Below are 20196 nucleotides of genomic sequence, written 5' to 3'. Positions count from 1 at the left end.
CTAAGGATGAAAAACAAGACAGCTAAAGTAATTGTATGAATGCAGGAGCAGATAGTCCTCTTTTTATGTTGGAAGTGGTTAACAATAGTACAGCCTTCTGTGAAGAAATAAAGTATTGATACTTGTTCCATTCACTGTTAGCTATAAATATTTGTAGAGGGTTCTCCTTTTAAAGGAGTATTATCAGAAATATCTTACATCTCTCTTGGGCTTTTTAAAGGGAAAACCTCTTGAAGGCAACCACATTTCTGCAGCCCGTTTTCTACAGCTGAAGGTGAAAACATTACAGAATTCACAAATTGAATTCTAATGCTGTCTAAACACTTAAAGGCAAATCTTCTAAATCTGTAAAGAGATTTTTGTTAGCTTTTCGCTTTTTTTTAGATTCACTTTAATTTCCGCATTCTCTTTTATGGGTTTTTTTACCAGGTGTCCCCAAGTTTCCTCCGACCTTTCACTTGGTAACTTTATTGACCACCCACTTTGGAATTTCGTTTACATCTCAGTTCACCACAACTGCTCCTACACTGCAGAGGGAGAGTGAGAAGGGGCAGACCTTCATTTAGTGAGATAAGCCCTACAGGGGTGCCAGTTGCGGTTATCTATATTTGGAGGAGACACAGGAGTGTTGTCTGGAGGTGAAAAGAGTACAGTAGCTCTGTTGAGAGCAAAGAGCCTAATACCACCCATTCCCAACAGCACTTACTGTAGGCAGTTGTGAATTGCTGCTTGCAGAGTCAAGCTCTCAGTTGGGTAGTGGTCTGCCTCAGACACGAACTCGCAAGTAGAGCTGTTTCTTTAATCCAAGTAATAACAAACATGTACTGAGGTTACTTCATTAGTAACCCTAGTGCATCTGGCTATGGATTGTTCTTAACAGATCATGTTAGGTCCAACGAGTCTGTTAGTACTTTTCAATCTTGTATGAAGGCACAGTTTTGTTCCAAAAATTGATTTTCTATATTTCAATGTATTTTCCAGGATGATTATACACTGCAATATTTTAACCCACTACATAAAATAAAAATAATCCCAAGACATATATGAAAGACATATTAAAGAAATATAGAGCTGTTAAGTTTTTACACATTTTCATGTTTATTGCTATTATTACTGCTGTAACTACATCAGTTTGAGCTTTATTTGATCGTATTTTTTCTGATAGTTTTACAATATGCAATAATGTGTGATCTGGGCTACTATATCTCTGTTGCTTTTGCTGCTATTGTTGTTTGATACCATTTCACTCTTAATTAGAGTGCTGTTTGTTTTGCAATGCACTGCGGTTAGCAGGCACAGGAAACAAGCAGAGTAGTGGTGAAATCTTCTGCTTGTACCAGCTGGGACACTTGCTTCGAAAACGGATTGTTTGCAGTAGCTCTGACCTACTCTGCTGTTCATTTTCTAAACCTCCAAGCAATCTGTCATTTAAAGTAAGTTGAATGCTGCAACCTTTACAGAAAAAAGTGACAAATAATTGCCTTTGCTCCCTATCACTAACATCACATGGAACAGCTTCTCCGTCTCTTGCCTGCACCTCCACCATTTGTGCTGTTAGTGCTAATTTGCTGATAATTAAGTCATCCACTGAAATGCTATGTGTCTCCCCAGGCACTGTGGCAAAGCAACCAGGGTCCTGTTTCCAGGGCTGACTCATTTACATTCTCCCACAGGATATATCACATAATCAGGCAGATGAGGTATTAAATAATTCCTATGAGCATTAATACATAGCCTGTAAGGAGACTTTGCAGAATCTGCACATTCCTGGTGCTACAAGACAGATTGTGCCTATTTGCATTTCTCATAGATAACTTGACCTATATTAATGAGCCATTCCCTGTGGTTACATTTTTGTGAAGGATATGTTTATAATAATAATTTATTGGAGCAAACTGTCTTTAAAACACAGGTGTGCCAGGGAATGTAAAGGGGTGCAGAAGATGCTTCTCCTTCCTTTCTCTAAACTTTGTTCGAATTCAATAAAATAATTGTATTTCTTAATTTGACATGGTCCTGCATACAGATAGTAGTTTTGTTCAGGCACTCTGTGATTTCAGGAGCTTGTCCTCATAGCTAGAGCTACGATGATAGTCATAGAATAAGAAGCATGGGCAGTGCAATTTCTCTTTATGATTGTAACAAATATCTGATATTAAAACATTTGATAAGTCCAGCACTGAGGGTTCCTCTTTGCTTGGTTAGAGAGGGCACAGCAAGGCAGAAATATCTTTTTTTTTAATTGTTTTAACTCTCAGACAGCTGAATATTTATTTCATCATATTTTGGCACACTATCCCAATAATTCAAAACTTCTTTCTTAGTCTATGGGCTGTTTACATGTTGCCCTTGAACAAGCAATCCTGTCACAAATTTCCAGCAGCACAACTGAAAACTTTTCCCAGTTCAGTTTGATTTAACACTGAAGATAAAGAGGTTAATTTGATAACAAGTTACACCTCTATTCAGAAACTCACGTGAAACTTAGCTTTAACTCCAAAGGGGTTTAATTTCTGTTATGTTAATCAATATTTTTGCACTGACAATTAGCCAATTACAAAGGACTGTTACAGTATACAATATTTTCCTTTTTAAGATAACATTATATACTGAGCATCAAACCGAATTATTACTCATTAAAATATGTTTAAATGTGAAAAATAAAAGCTGCAGATTTTGGTTATTGATGAGATTTTTTTAATGTCATTTCACTATTTGATCATTAATGACTTGACTCATACTTGTACTACATATTCACAACTACTACTGTATATCATAATTGTTGCATAAACACTAATTCATTTCATTAGGAAGAGGGCTGGTTGGACAGAGGTGAATTACCCAGTTAAAAGCGAGTCTAGTGAAAATCAATAAAGAAAGAGAAACACAGATGGAAATGAGTATACCCCACTTATCAAGACAATAATGCCTTTGTGTCATCAGTAGGTGAAAACAACACCTCCGCTGAACTGAACAGCAGCGGAGCAACTGTAAATCCTCTTTAGTAATGAATTAGGGTTTGTGCTGACCATTCTGAACTAACATCAGCGAGACCGTGTCTCACTGTCTCAAGAATATTAAGAATGCATGAATATACAGTATAGCATGATTGAATTTAAATCTGCAGCAACTGTACAAGCATTAAATAACTGATAAATCATTTTACAAGAGGAGATGCGGTAGGTCACAGAGCTTGACAAAAACTTTGCAGAGTATGTAGGTCCCAAATTAAGAGCTAAATGATGGAAAAAAATGATAGTCTGGGCAGGAGAGTCTACACTCCTACAAAATTCCATTTGTAATGATTGATTGCAAAAAGCCTCTCAGTAATATATTTATGAAGTCCTACCTTCCTCAGGGCTCATCCTAGCTTGACAAGATTCCAGCACGACAATGAATGTCCTTGTGGTGTTCATTTAACAACAGCCTTTTTGCAAGATGTGAATTTAACAGTTATATTGTGGATGCCCTACTCACCAGGATTGGAGCCCCACTGAAGACTTGTGGGATGTGACATCTTGGGATCAAGGGGAAATGCACAGGCTCATCCTTGCCTGTGGTCCTTGAGGGAAATTGGAATCTGGTGCGAAGCATACTTGTTTGGTGTACAGATTTTGTTGTTGCCAGTGGTGGCCACACATTACAAGCCTGTGACTTTCACTGCTGGCCCCCTGCTAATCAACACTTGCCGATAACTATTATAATGATTTTACCTGTCTGTTCAATAAAATGGTGGCACATCTGCTATAGTCATATACTGATAACTTTGCTACAATTGCAAGTGGTTTCTATTAATGGTCGGGATACTGCATTTTGAATTCCCTTTTTTGTTAGTGTTCCACAGACTATAGGTTTTATTTTATTTTGATATGTATTATATTAAGCATCTTTACTATATTATAAATATATTACGTATGTGATTCATTGTCAAGAAAAGGGAAGCATAGAATGTGAATAATGCTTAAATATATAGCATGAGTGAATCTACATCTGCAGAAACTGTACAAGCATTAAAGGATGATAAATCACTTTACAAGACGAAATGTGGTAGGTCACAGAGCTTGACTAAAAGTTTGCAGAGTATGTAGGTCCCAAATTAAAAGCTAAATGATCAAAAAAATTAGTTGAGGATTAAATGAGGGAGGAACTGATAATATGCACTGAACTAGTAGAGCAGCAGAGCAGGAAATTATTCAGTCTTGTTCTGTATTGATCATGACCTCCTAGAATGCTTCATTAGCAGCAAAGACTGTTCTCTCATAAATGCATTGCAGGCCAGGGAAAGATCACTCATTGTTAAAATTGGCAGGTAAATCCTCATGGGGCCAGCAGGACGGAGAGCCGAGACGCGCTCCTTTCCCCCCATCGTGTCTTTCTCACACTTCTCCTTCCCAGCTCCTGACCATTCTGTTACAGACTATAAAATATCCTATTGATTGAGCTCAGAACATTGTAAATGTGATTTAAAGGCTGGGTTTGATTAAAAGCATGGCCACTGGAGGCAATGTGGCCATTTCTCCTTACGTGGTCTGAGGAAAAAAAAATGGTGTAAATCACTTGCATCTGCAGCCAGGGAGGGACACACCACAGCAATGTGTGGTTAGAAAAACTGAAGGTCAGTTAGAGCAGGCTGTGAAAAAAATGAAACATTGGAATATATATTGCAGTGCAGTTCATGGGGGATAAGAAGACACTATGGTAAGCATTTACAGCCAGCGATTCAGTTTTTTTATTCCATAAAGGTTATCTTTCCACCAAGCCTCTACAGATGTCTGTGTTTTACTCACACTTAAAGAGAAGCAAAATATATTATGAGCGATATAGTGGTTTTTATCGCGTATCCTGTATATTTCTGAATGTGCAGTATGCCACCATTTATGTTGCTAATAAATATGGATAATGAACAGTTAGACAAGGGCAGCATGTCCATGAAAGTGTTATAAAACACTGTCTTTTTATCACACTGCCCTTCCCAGTGACAGCTGGATGTATTAAATGTAATTTTGAGTTTCTTGATTCGATTTTAGTTATTAGAAGTGAGAACAACCAGTGATTTTTTTTTTATTGATAGAACACTTCAGCTACAAGGGGCCAGCCTGATGTAGCCTGAGAAGTCATCAAGTTCACCCCCAGAGACAAGAACTGAGAGCAGAACTGACTGTACCTTGTCCTTTCACTGTATGTGAATCATGATCAGTGCTGGTCATGTCAGTAACTTGATTTCAGAGCTTTACAAGACAAATTACTCCGTGTTATAATAATTAGAAAAATCGAACTCAATAAGCAATGACTAATATTACAAAAAACAGTTGAAAGAATAATATTGAAATTGTTTCTTGCTTTCCTTAATGTCAAGGAGAGCATTATTCTCAAATAATGACAATTGCACTTGTATAATCTTGACAGTGACTAAGGTTTTCTATTAGATTCTATTGATTTATGTCACAGTTTCTTATTCTCTTAAGTTTGAATCCACATTCATTAACAGGAATTATTACCTTTAGTGAGTGTTAACTTGTAAATGCGTACATAGTGCACACATCAATATTAAACACACCATCTGTTATTGCTGTGTTTAATGTTCTGTTTTCTTCCCTTTTGCCTTTTGTTTCATGGGTTCAGGTTTACTTGTTCTCCAGTGTGTTCTTGTTCTCTTCCTTTTCTCTGTGACAGCCGAGTTCTGATTGTGGCATTAACTCCTGAGATTTCTCAGGTGTGATTTCTGCCGATATAAAAGTAGCACAGGAAGCTGAGTGGATGACATCTGGCAGTTTCTTCTTTCCCACTCATGTCAGACACTGGAATGTCATTACTTTCCCCTTTTCTGGGAAGGAGATACAGTCCCCAAAGTGGGAGCCAGGGCACTGAGGCAGCACACCCTGTTTGAATCTTGTGACATGTATTATGATCTTACTGTGAGTGCTCAACATATGGTGCCCCTTGTGTATGACAATATGGATCATTACTGGCTCAGAGAGTTTATGAACTGAGAAGTAACATTCCCCAAAACTCATTTGACTTGACACCTTTAGGGAAACAGAACAGCACAGCAGAGACCCGGTGGGTGATTTGTTACTTTGCTTATGGGCAATTGTTACAGCCAAGCAGACTCTAAGCCCATGCCCAGGTGTCCCTTTATTCACTAAAATGTGTTTTGTACAGTAAAATATGCACTCTGAACAGATGCCCAGTTTTACACAAAGGTTTCTGTGATATCAGTTTGCTTTTTACTGGCAAAAAGTAAAACAGTTTTTAAAACAAACCAAGGAAGTACACTAAACCTTGTAATCTTACTTATTATGAAAACCAAATATATGTAAACTGTGAAGAATGCTTTTCATTAAATGTGAATTTGTTTTGCATTAGAGTAGTTCCTATCCAATATATTTCAATAAAACAGATTGGGCAACAAAGTGTTTTGCCTCTAGGGAGTGGGAGACACTATATATATAAATGGCAAACCAATGTGCAAACATCTTAATATAAAATGAATTGGCATTCCTTGTTTAAACTAAATGATAAGGTTTCATCTACTTAATACGGCTCATTTCAAAAAGACCAGTGATTGATGAAAATTGTTTACAGAGTTTAAATTAGCTCAGCCTTAATTCAATTGAACTCCCCAGAAATCTCCTCATGGAATTGTGATGAGATTTCCTCTTCCATGTTGTATGAAGATACAGAAAATATAAGTCATTCAAAGTAGCCCTCACAAGCTAAACCGGTACAGTATACTCTCATAATAGGTTGTTACTAATATGGTTCGGCAAAGGGCTCATTACCATGTTTTATATGTAGCTTGTATTAGTGTTTTCCAAGACAGTAATTGCCCCTGTGTTTTATCATTACTGCATGCCTTGACTGGAGAATGGCACTGCTCTATCAGTATACAGTGCAGCACCGTGTCTTGGGGATGTACTATAAAGTGATTATAGCTCTGGACTTGAGTGGAATGGGGTAAAATCCTGGGTGGGAGACTGCTGTTATAGCCTTTAGCAATATACTTTACTTAAATTGCTTCTCAAATGCACCGATGTCCAAATGGGTACTCTCACTATCACCACTGCAAATGATAATTGGTTCTCAATTGACTCATCTTGTTAAATTAAGGATTAAATTAAAAACATTTGATATCACTCTTCCTTATATTTAAGTAATGGAAAACATCAAATTCGGTGTGACAAGTTAGAATCCAGCAGTAATTTTTTACATTGTGCCTCAGGTCTACATTTTGCAACTCACAAGATGACAGCTGCTACTGTACTTCTGCTGAAAGCAGTTCATACTACTTTGCAATTTAATGTGTCTGCCGAAACAGCAAAGATTAATGAAATATAGCCTTTCTCATTATGAATATTGATTTCTTTTCCACATAATGATTCCCCCAAACTTTTTAGGGATTATTTTCAAACTTATTAAAACTTGGATGTATCTTTAGCAAGCTGTATTGCAATAGTATGGTTAAAACTCTTACTGTCTGGGCTTATGACATAAATATCAGAGAACAAAATGATTTTTCTGTTATCTGAAAGATTTTTACTATGAAGAGAAGTCAGCAGGTAGAAACTCACAAGATGAAACAGTTCTAATGCGATCTATACAGTTCCACACTCAATGCCTATACAGTGTGTTTACACCTTCTGCAATGCAGTGCATCTTCAGCTGTAAAGAAATTGATCTGAAGTGCAACAATATCTGTTCTTGTATTGTGGGAAACAAAATAGTGCATACAATTCTAAATAAGGTCTTACTAATGCATTGTACAATTCTAAAATAATCCCTTGATTTGAATTATATACTTTTAATTAAAATATGAAATGTCTGGAACATGTACTGTAATGAAGTGTCAACATCAACATTAACTGTTTGGGAAGGATAATGGTAACCTACAGTAGGTGATTTTCACCCCTGCTGCTTTAAATAATATTAATTCCCAAAGTCACATCTCTCTTTGTCTTTGACAGCAGATCCTTTTAATTGTGGACAGAAATTTCACCCATTTCCTCATTCTTTCCATCAGCTCCTTCCAAAGCAGAGATGTTGACTGCAGTCTTTTTCCATCATACACATCTTCCAATGCTCGCTTTTCTTCTAGCCTCACATTGCCAGAGCTCTGTTTCACCTTCAGAATTCACAGAGACATTAGTTCACCCTGCTCATGGTCAAGAACATGGTGACCACACACGTCATTCACCATCCATCCATTTGCTTTGGGGACCCTTCTTTCTATGAACATCACAAGCGGTTTTCTGCTAAATCTGCACCTCATCTGCTCCCGTGAAAATTCTGACTAGCCCTGGATATTGTACCTTACTGATCCGTTTCCATTTGCATCAGATCCCTCCTGAGTCATTTACTCTTCTCAATCTCTGCCCCACAGCTATCTCCAAGACTAGCCTTAATCCTTCTGTCTCCCCCCCCCACCCTCTATCTTCACCTTCCATTCCAAGAATCTCCATCTTCATCCTGTCTTGTTTATCAAATTTCAATTTCTCATTCTGCTCTATCTCTTTTTGCCATTCCATCCATGTAGTTACTGTGGTGAAGCTCATGCTTGCTCAATGTTTCCCCTCTGCCATTACATGTAGTCGTCATTGGCCTTATAGTAGGCCTCTTTGTTTCACCTCCTTTTTCCATTTACCATATAAGTCCAATTGCAGTCACTGCTGACAAGTATTACAAGAAGAGGTGTTTAACGATTGACCAGTGAGCCACCAATAACTCCTTTTCCAATCATTAACTGCTTGATTCCTAGTGCAGATCTGTCACTTCCACACACCACTGCCATTTCCCTCATTCAGATAGTAGGATACTGCATTCCAAAACTGACACTGCAATTCCTTCAAATCATGCGTTTTGACCCTGATCTTTGGCACCTCCTCAGCATATATAGGAGAGATAAGTTTAACTTCACAGATCATGGACCTTAAGAGGAACACCCTAAGCACTCTGCTTGATCCTACAAACTCCACTTTCTCCATCATCTTCTGGCGAATTTTCTTTGAATCAATTTGCCCAGTGCTCCCCCACCAAGATCCTCATCAACCTGATCTCTGTTTTAAAAAAATGTTGATCTATCTCACCACACTTGGATAAAACCTTCCTCTGTTGTCATTGAATGTCTTCAAATTGTATCAGTTCAGAATGTTACTTAAGCCTTCTCACTTAATTATCTATAATTATTAGCAAAGGTAGTTAACAAACAGAAATAGAAAGCTTCTGATTTCTTTCTACCTTTCCACTAACCTGTCAGCTAAGTGTAAACCTGTCAGTTAAAAAAGTAAATCTGGTCCATGCTGGGTCTCTTCATCTGTTCTATGCAAATTGATCCAAAAGGCTCAGCATTCATTTCAGATCTCTTGGATTTCACGTTATCAGTCTCCTCACTTACTTCAAATCTTCACTTCAAATAGCAAAGTAAAGCTTTAGTCGTGTCATTTATTTCTTGAAAAACTGGAATGGGCTGCCCTTTTTTTACATTGAGTTTCTATCTTCTTCTAAAGCATTTACAAACATGGCCCCTTCTGTCAGCTTTGGAGGCTATTGTGAAAGTAATTGGTTTGTATCAACCTGGCCTTCTGCTTTTTTCTTCCTCCTATCTTCTTAACATTTTTCCTCCTTATTCAGATTATACTCAGTTTTCCTGTTTGCCTCTCTTTGGTCTATAATTGGAAACAAAAATATATTTTTTTATTTATTCAGCCAACCTCACTGTCATCCATATCATGAATAAAGGGAGAAAGGGAGCTTGAATTCCCCCAAGCTCATGATGAAATTCCTCCATCATCTCAAATGGCCATTACTAATTAAATCGTCGTTAGATTTGTTTCTAATTTTTATCTCATTAGCTTCTTTTTGTAGCAGTTCATATTCTTGGCTATTGCTATAGCATTGCTAACAAAGGCTTGATTCTCTGCAGAACAATTCTGAGGCCATTCTTTTTGGATAGGTAGAGCCTCTTTTTATGCCCATCAAGGCATTTCCACCTACTGAATTAGAAACATGGCTGTCAGTCATCAGAGGTCCTGAAACAAGCATCCCATTAGCTTTAACTACCCTAAATAATTCAGGTAATTTATCATTGTGCGTTAGTCTCTTAGAGTCTTCAGGTTTCTAATTTTTTTCTTTCAATGCATTGGTGGTTAATGGACCTGCTTGGTTCTTCCTGGGTCTCCTATCCTCCTTACTTTATGGAAATGGCCCTTATCCATGTGGGCCAAGCTCACTAAATCTAATCACTTAATAAACATCCTTTAAATGCATTACATTCTAATTATTGGGTGTCATTAAGCCCTGTGAACTAAGGTTTTTAATTTAATCAATGTCAATGTCTCCAAAACCTTAAATGCAATCATAATAAGATTATTAATTATTAATAATAATTGTTATTATTATTTAGAAACAGTAGATAAAGCTGTTCTGTGAGGATGTTCATTGAATGATAGAATAAACAGAATCAATTAAGTAATCCTTCAATGTCCATAACATCCCTTTTTATTTGACTCAGGCCCATCATTAAGCCCACATGATCCTTTTGGATTTTTTCTGCTTTTAGCCAAAGAAATATAGTAGATATAGTAGAATATATATATAATATAGTAGAATGTTTTATGGTGAGATTATTCAGGAATGAGCACAGACAGTTGTCTTCTTAATGTGAGGTTTCAGTTCCTTAGTAAATCCCTCAATAATAAATATTGTAGCCATAACAATTTCTTAGAACCATCTGTGATGACACCATTATTTTTAGGCAATTTAGTTAGTTTATCTTTGCTGTTTTTGTAGTAATGCTACTGTAAAGCATTTTTTGCAAAGCTTCCATCACTATATTCTTTTTCTTAACATTTTTACTGTATATACAAATCTCTTTCAGATCATGTAGATAAGTCAGCATTAAATTAAATTAATCATAAAATTGTTACTTAATGTGCCAGGAAGTAAATTAGTGAAAGAGGCAATGTTAAATATGTATTTGACTGTCTATGCTTTAACTTTGTGTTGTTGTTTATCCTTTCAGATACAGCAGTATTTTTCCCATCTTTTAATGGAAAGTCTTACATGGAGATCCCTTCACCTCTGGCTCTGCTGAAGCACGGCACTGACAGTGACCCCCCGTTATCTCCAGATGCAGAAAACCCTGTTACCCTTTACATCACAGTGAAAACAAATGCTTCACAGGGCACCATACTTTACAGTGAGTACAAACATGGTTTTGCATTGTGTAGTTTGGTCTTGTAGCCTATATTCCAATTGTTATCCTCCAGAAAAGCATACAAGTGTATCCATCTCACATACAGTACCATGCATACATGGACAGAACGTGTTTTACTAAACCAATAAAATGTAGTTTATCGTTGGACAATATAACATGACAGTAGCGAACAGAAAGAGGCCTCATGAGTAGACATGCTGGTAAAGGCACTCTGGGCACAGAACTGCAGTTCGAGCCTGGTCACATCACTAGCTGACTGTGTCTGGGATTCCGCAAGCAGCGAAGTGCGATTGACTGACAGTCATGGAGAGCAAGGTGGGATTAGTCTTCCTGGACTGTCTCTGAATAACCACAACTGACTATTCCAAACCAGGCAGGTACTGTATAATAAATGTAATTGGGAATTCTAAATGTATAAAAACAGAATAAAAGGCTGATATTGACAGCAGTGAAATGGAGACCTTCAGAAAAAAATGCAAGGATAATCCAAGCTTAGGGCACAGGCATGTTCTAAACTGCTTGGCTATTGTTAAAGATTAATACTATGATAGGAACCCCTATAGCAGAAAATGTCTACCCTAAATTACAGTTAATTTTATTTATGTGACCTTTAATTGTTTCTTAAATTGTTAAGTTACATGATCAGGGTTTGCAAAAACATTCTTCAAGGCTAGTCACCATGTTCAGTACGTTTAACGTGAATTAATATGCCTTGTACATAATATTTGAGCAAATATTTTTTACTGATCACAACCTTTGTTCACAACAGACAGGCAAAAAGCTGCATTTATAAGACCATTAGCAAGAGATAAAATTAAACAGGAATCTTACTCTCTACACATAATTCTGCCACCTTTGCCACATACTGTATAGCTGGATGGGACACTTGCTATTATGCTGCAGGATACCATATAAGACACATTGCTTTTTACCCAGAAAGGAAAAGGAAATTGACATTTCATCAAATAATGTGATGTTAAAATAGTGCTACAGAAACTCCTGAAAGACATTCAGCACCTAGAATAACATCTTTCCCTGGTTCCAATACACAGTAAAAGACTAGTGGATCAGTGGTTTGAAAGCTATAAGATTAAGGGTTCAGCAAACACAACAATGCTACAGAAATAAAAAATATACAGTATGTTGAGCACAGACACGAGATGTTCATGGCAAAGACATCACAATAAGCAAAATCTGTACTAAGAGCTATGTTTATAAAAATAACGAAACTAAGGATAGTTTGCAAGTTCTGTGTGATTAAGTTATTACTGTACTATGTAAACAAAGGACTCTGTGCAAAGGCAAATAAACAAATTACAGAACAAGCAGACCAATTAAAAGCATCAATCAACAGTAGTGATTAACAGCTCAGTTAGGATGAAAACCAGCAGACACAGGGATCCCTCAGGACCAGGGCTGGGAACCTCTGATCTAACAGAACAACTATTTAGAAAAATATATGCTCTCAATAAAGAAAACAAGTGACAACAGCAGAGTACCAGTCTGTGCACATGAACAGATGGACTGTAATAAAGAGCTTTTTTTGCTTTCTTTCACCAGTGTTTGCTCGACTGTAATGTCAGGGTCATATTGTATAATGTGGGTTGAGTCTTTGAAGAAGAGCAAGTATGTTTTACATCTCAAATTAAGTCTTTCAAAGCAGCAAAATTCTGGAAAACAATTGAGTAAAATTAAATAATGTGTGAATCCTGGCAAATACATCTTGGTATTTAACATTAAATTAATAATGTTATACTGTATATATGAGATCTATAATGGATTTTTCCAGTTTAGTAATGTACTGTAAGTGGACATATTTATGTTTATGAATGAATCAAAAGTTAAACACTTCATCATATTATAGGTGTTGACAAATGTACAAACTACTGTATATACATAGTGATTTTTTATTAAGAAAACATTTAATGTTCTTGTTAGTCAAATGGTGAAAGTACAATGAATGAAGCAGCTTAGGTAAAAAATGCAGTTGTTTCCTTTTTCCTTTTATAGTTATACATGACTGACATACAGTACCTATCAGTATATACATAGTTATCACACCAGATACTTATTGGGATGACACATAGGAGAATAATATATTAAATTGTATGTTTAGCATTATCTGTAAGAAGTCTTGAAATTATTTAAAACTGCAGTGTGACTGTAATGAATAAGATTTGTGAGATGTTATTTAGTTTGCTTCAGGATGTCCCGTCCTTTTTAACAATCTCACCTAACTTCATGCTACATTAGGTTTCATTGTATGAGTTTTGGCTGGTGTTGCCTTAAGCTTGTAATGTGTGTTAATACTAGCTCTTGAGATTGGGTGTGGGAGCTTAGTAACCCTGAAAGGGAAATTAATTGCATCTCACAGGAAAATGACCTCTTGTCCTCAAGACCAGGAAACCCAGACATTGTAGGGTTTTATTCAGGTAATAGCCTATGCAGTGATATGGCTCCAAATGAACTAATTTCAAATTCAATTTCATTGCAAATGAATACTGCAATGTTAGCCAACATCAAAGAAACTTTGCTGGTCATACCGAGACTTGCACTATTGTAGTTGATTTAATTGTTTAGTTTTTGTAAGAACTAATTGTGACACAATAAAATAATGTTTTGAATAATATTGTCTCCCATGTTCCTCTTCACCCACCTCTGAAGCATTCCCCAGGTGATAACTCCTTCCTCCCTTGAATTCCTATTCCATCATCCCTTCTCAAGTAGCAACCTCTTCCATCCACAATAGTAGAGCACCCCCTTATGTAGTTTCCTTGTCCCTTCTGTGGCCCAGTGAGCAATGAAGAGCTACATATATACAATGTCAAGAAAGGAAGGGGGCACTGATGTCAGGGGAATGAAAGTGGATGTCGACACAACTGCGAGACTCTGAACAGATACGAAATATTAATAATAGTAAGGACCAAATAATAAGGACAAAATTTACATTAAGTGAAATTCCAGAGTAAACTAAGTTTTATGTTATCCTTACAGATTACACGTCCTTCTCATCGTGGCCATGAAACAGGAGCGTCAGTGTCAAACCGAACTGTAACGTGACATGATAAAAATAATTTTAAAAAAATTTGAATGTTTGGTAGTGATAATTCACAAGAGTGCACAATGGGCATACTTTAGTCCAATAGTAGTTGGATGAGGATGAGAGGGAGTGGAGTAGAACTACTAGATAAATGATGTGGGGGAGTACATTCCTTATACTAGAGAAATGTCCTCCTATATAAGTGGTTCAGGTGTGTAGTTGCGCCAACATGCATAGTCTGCAAAGAAACAAGTAATAGGTTTATTCCATGCTGAAAAGAGAAGAAAGAAAGCACAACGTTTTGGCTGTGAGGCCTTCTTCCTATATAAATGCCTCAGTTGTTTTCAGATTATGGTACTGAAATTAATTAGCACAGTTGGATGTAAGAATAGATTTTGAACACCAAGATATTTAAACAGCTTAACTAGTTGTATGTTTACAAGTAGAATCATGCGTCTTTCAAGATGTAAAAGCCAGCAAAGCACATTTTCACCATTTAATTTTACATTCCAAAAGCAGGCTACAAAATCATTCAAATGCCCAATTTAAAACAGAGTGAGAAAAATCAAGTGATAAAAATAGGATATTGTTAACAAAGGCACTACTGCATATTTTTATTTCTGAAAAAGAAGTATGGAATTAGTGCTTGTGTGGGTTTGTCAGTGCAATGACGAATATGGAGAGAGAGCCCTGAGGAGTGTGTAGAGACCCTGGAGTGCCCTGGAGCTGGGGTTCCACTCCTCGTCCTGAAACGCCACTCACCTGCTGGCTTTTGTTCAGCTCCACGACTGAATGTTTTATTACTGTCATAACAGGGGTCATTTGAACTGTTTTAGTCTCTTAAACATGTTCAAAGTTGTCTTTTAAGTATTACATTTCATAAGTAAAGTAAAATCTCAAATGAATGAGTCAGAAAATCTTTACAAAGATTCCAATCAAGCAACTTCAATTCAAATAGGTCCTTAACCCATCTGAAAAACAGCAGGTATGTGGTCCTACAGGATCAGGAGTGGGAACCCCTGCTTTAGAGCACCATCACTGAGGGATTTACAGCTAGCATCTTGATCATTTCTTATGAACTCAGTCCCTAAACTCATTTGTTCTGACACCAGACAGTAGTCTCATTCCACATGATCAAAGGCTTTTTCAGCATCTGAAAGAACGCTTGAAGATGGAGTTCTGGTATGAATGGCAGCATGAATGATGTGAAGGAATCGGCGAACATTATCTCTCGTTAGTTTCAAGTGTCAAGTTAGTGTCAAGCATTTTGGCACATAGTTTAGTATTTGAATTTATTAAGGGCAGGAGGTGATAGATAGAGCATGTAGAGGAGTCCTTATCTTTTTTCCGTTAAAAAGAAGTAACGGTATTGATGTCTGTTGTAAAGGAATCACTCTCTATTGCAGTCTGCAACTTCTCAAACAGACATTGCCCTGGCTGATCCCAGAAGGTGAGAAACAACTCAAACCAGGAAGCTTGCCTGTTTATAGAGCCTTTTTGAGCTCATAGATATCAGAGGTAGACAAATCAGAGCACCACGAGCAGCTGAGTTACTTCAAGAGAGAAGCTGCAGTTGAATGTCTTCAAGAAACTTTTTACATCTGTCATTGGATATCAAACTGGGCTAAAAGTAGTAGAATTCAAAGAGATTTTAACATTTTATTGTCAATTAAAGTTGGTTCAGAAGCTGTTACCTCTCAAATACAGGGAATACTTGCAAAGTTTTCATTGTTGTGGAGTCTAATAAATAAAAATCAAATCACCCAAAACATTTTTCACTGTGGCTCTGCTGCTTTGTGGCTTTTTCAGACTGGCTCTGTCTGCTGACAGAAATATAGGAATTATATACATATGTAAGTTGGTAAAGAAAACAAAGAAGACAGGATATCACACAAAAATTATGGAGCGTAATTGAAGACAAACGAATTGCTGTGTGTCATGTGATTTAGCATTGACATTTTTAGAAAAATATGCTGGAATTCAAAGGCAAAATTAAATATAACGTTTTTTGAATCACACAGATATGTATGGATTTAACTTTACAGGTTCTCTTTTTAACAATTAAAAATGTTTTGAGTGATTTGATTATCAAAGAAAAAATAATTATTTGTAGGTTTGTGGATTTTGTGGCACATAGTTAAATATTTTATTAGAAATATCTGAACATTCCCTTTCAATATACTGCACTGATGTGTAATAGAAAAAACATACATTGCTCTACCGGTATATTAACATCAGTAGTTCCACTCTTTAATGTTAATTCAGCCATGGTACTCTTAAGGTAAAACAAAATAAACACAAAGTTTTCAAGTAATCATTTTTTTTCTAATAAGCTGACAGAAATTTCTAAAAAGCCAAAGAAAGAAATAAAATCAATGCAGTAATCATGGTTGAATGTTTCCCTTTTTGTTCACAGATCTAGTTGTACTTAATTGTGCTAGGGAAGGAAATAATATGACATGAGGGACATAGACCTATAAAATTCAACCTTAAAAACAGCAATTAGCAGGAGTGTTTGAAGAACATTGATCTCTGCCTGAAGAACATTGATCTCTGCCCAGCCTGGATCACTTCAGACATGACACACAGCTGCTTCTCTGTGTCTGTGTAAAAGTGCTTAAAGCTAGCATATGGTATCTTGTCTAGAAAACTTAAGGATCACATCTAAGACCATTTCAGATGTTTTAAACAATATGCCATTATCCACTGCAAAACAATAGTCAAATTATTCTTAGCTAGGTATCAACTCAGGGTTTTCACAGCATTTAGGTGGTCAATCTAAACTTTATCCATTAATTCAATGGTAAAGCAATTTCTGTGTAATGAGGAATATTAAATTATACTATTCCTCATGCCTCCCTAACAAAAGAGAAACCTCCGATATCAAATTCTCATGCCTCGGTCCACAGGGAGTAATCTCCAAGAATAACGGCACAACTGGTCTTCATCAATCGATCCTAACTGTGATATCAGATGTTTCGAGCTCCGTTGTCATTTGATTTCTGTGTGTTTTGTCCACGTGATCTGACCAAAATGGCATGCTTACTTCTGTGTCTAATAATGCATTTACAATTAACTCCATCTTACCTTAACAGTTGCATGTGTTTACATATTTCACTTAATATAGCTAGGATGAAGAAATGCCTTTCTTCTGTAATAATACCCCTCATATGCCCCCCCCCACACACACACACAACCCCGGATTTACTTTAAATGAACATACTTTGGTGATAATAAAGAAAGATTTTTTAGCACTCCTGCAAATGGACTAATGTGAACTCATTTGGATTACTATACATTACATTTCCTTATGAGGTGGGTTTATTGTTAAATGTTGTATGTACTGAGAATATGTTGAGAAATAATAACATATTCTTAAGGCGTGCCACGTGACTCCTATCATTAAAAAAGTGTTTCTAACTTTTTTCATTCTCATTTAATTCTGTTGGTCACACTGTCACTCTAGTCCTGTGTGTTGTTAGTTTAGGGATGGAAAGTGAATCTGTTATGTAAGATTCTCAGTACAATCTGGAACATTAGACAAAATGAATTAGTTCTCCAGCTCAGTTTGAATTGTTACGATGATTAATTTAGGGAATTGAACAGAAATCTGATATGTTAGCTTGGTCTTCCAGTCTGTCCTAGGCAGTGTTATTGCTGAACAGTAACCAATGCTCTTATTGCTGAATGAAAGGCAATCCCCTCATTCTTCCCCTTACTTTCCTTTTATCTGTTCTCTTGGAGAATTGATGTTCTGCTACTCCTACTGTTTGGACTTTTAAAAATTCCTATTCAGCCATCCATTTTCTCACCACTTTGTCCAGTACAGGGTCGTGGTGTCCAGGCAAACAATGGGCGCAAGGCAGGATTCACCCTGGACAGGACACCAGTCCATCGCAGGCACACACAGGCACAGACGCCCACAGCAGGGCCAATTTTTCCAGAAGCCTAATAACTGCCAGGTTGTTTTTGGAATTTGGAAGGAAACCAGAGCACATGGAGGCAATTCACGTGAATACAAGGAGAATATACAAACTCCCTGCAGATAGCACTCAGCACTCCAGGAAGTTAATACAGGGCCCCAGCACTGTGAAGCAGCAATGCTGGCCACTGTGCCACCATGCTGCCCCCTTTTCAATTTATTCTGGTAAAAATATATCCATTTACACTACTCACATGTTTACTGGAAATTCTCTTCCTGACCGACCAATTTCCAAGTGATCAACTCAGAAAAAAAATATTGAGATGTAAAATCAGATTATTTTTATAAGCAGGAAAAAAACAGGGTAAGGGAGAAACTTACTCAGCTCAAATTCACTTGGACTGTAAGTATCTCCTCTTGATTTAGTGAGGGGTTTAAGGAATGAGCAGCAACTTTATTCCTGGACTTGAAATAGAAATCTGTGTTCCGGCAAGAGAACTGTATGTTCATTGTATGAAATGAAACAGACAGGTCATTATACAGTAATTGGCAATACCAGTTTTTCACCCCTATATTATACTTTTTATTATTTTTACTTTTTCCAATCTGCATGCAGTGCAGTGTCTATGCATTCATCATTTCAGGACGCTTTTCAGTTTGACTCTACATGACACAAATGTTATAAAATATCTACACAAGCTGAAAAATAAAACTGGGAAGAATTAAGAAATTTAGTAAACTTGCTGAAATATACAGAACAAAAAATGCGTAATGATTGTGATGTTAAGTATTCAGCAAGTGGAGGGAATATAAAGTCACTGATCTAATTTTTTTGGCTTCAATGTTTGTTTTTCTTTCACCTTATTTTAACTTTATTGTTTTTGGTCCATAATGTCTTGAAAGATTAAGGAGAAACAGTTAAAAGTGATAATAGTGTCAAAGGCAAAGGATTAGAATGGATGTTAAAATGCAGATTATGAAGCATTTAAAAGCAGTATTAGAGCTACTGTATTGCCAATTACTCTCATATATCAACCAGTAAATCAAGAAGGTAAAAAACTCTGCCATTGAGAACACTGTTATAATAACCTCTTTCATTGCAGTTTCTTTTAGTGCTTGCTCTGATTAAATCGCTAATATCTGGTAGTCTTTTTTTCACAATGTTTGCAGTTGCTGGATGGATTTGTGTTAATCAGCTGGTTATAAGACCAGGTTATGGTTATGGACCTATAAGATATCTTAAAAGTGGAAACAAAATCATTTGAATTATCACAGATTTTGGTGATAAAAATCAGGTACCAAAATAAGCTTCTACACAAGCTAATTATAAAATTAATGCTTACACTTAGGGATTACTGAGTATTACGTAGCACGTGTTCTTTTATTCGCTTGCCCAAAAGTAGATAAAAAAACAAATGTTTATTACAATATATAAAACATAGCTACTGTATACAACTCACATCTTTCACTGCTGTATGCAGATTTACAGTTCAGTCAATTATAGCCATTTTCTTTAGCCATAGAAAGTTCAGAATTTAACCTGCAGAATTTAAAGACAATAAAACATTTACAGACAGAAGAGGAACCCAGGCATCATAATTAAATTTATTCTGCCCAAGACTAAATCTCCCTCTCTAAAGGGATACTCACAGATGAATACAGTAGGAACAGATAAGTTTTTAACCAAATAAGGATGATGATATTTCCTCTTCCTGTCGTTTCTTATATTTTGTTCTTGCTGTCCTTTCTATATATCTGTTCCCATTTTTATGCTGTGGTCCATTACTATGGTGATTAGCTTAATGACCTCACCTGTAATGAACTAGTCACTGTTGAATATTTATGTTTCCATATAGCTGTTTTATTGATCTAACAGTGATCCTTTGGCAAATGTGATATTTTGGCAAAGACAGCTGCGTAAATATGTGCTAATTCCAATTGAACCAAACCCTCCCAGGTCACAACAGAATTATCTAGATTTCCTGCAGAAAACATGATGTTCTGACTCAAAAGTGTAGTCTT

The 20196-nt window shown here is 36.5% G+C and overlaps 1 protein-coding gene across 1 annotated transcript in view; it reads left to right on the top strand.

The window, feature by feature from the left end:
- eys (eyes shut homolog) overlaps nt 1-20196 on the top strand; it is a 352522-nt gene that overhangs the window by 241250 nt on the left and 91076 nt on the right. The window contains exon 39 of the mRNA XM_069179989.1: nt 11018-11194. Within this exon, the coding sequence (XP_069036090.1) occupies nt 11018-11194 (177 nt within the window). The remainder of the gene's footprint in view (nt 1-11017; nt 11195-20196) is intronic.

Source organism: Lepisosteus oculatus, chromosome 17, assembly GCF_040954835.1.
Source record: "Lepisosteus oculatus isolate fLepOcu1 chromosome 17, fLepOcu1.hap2, whole genome shotgun sequence".
NCBI lineage: Eukaryota > Metazoa > Chordata > Actinopteri > Semionotiformes > Lepisosteidae > Lepisosteus > Lepisosteus oculatus.
The sequence above is the reverse complement of the archived record's forward strand: the minus strand, read 5'-3'. Positions and strand labels throughout refer to the sequence as shown.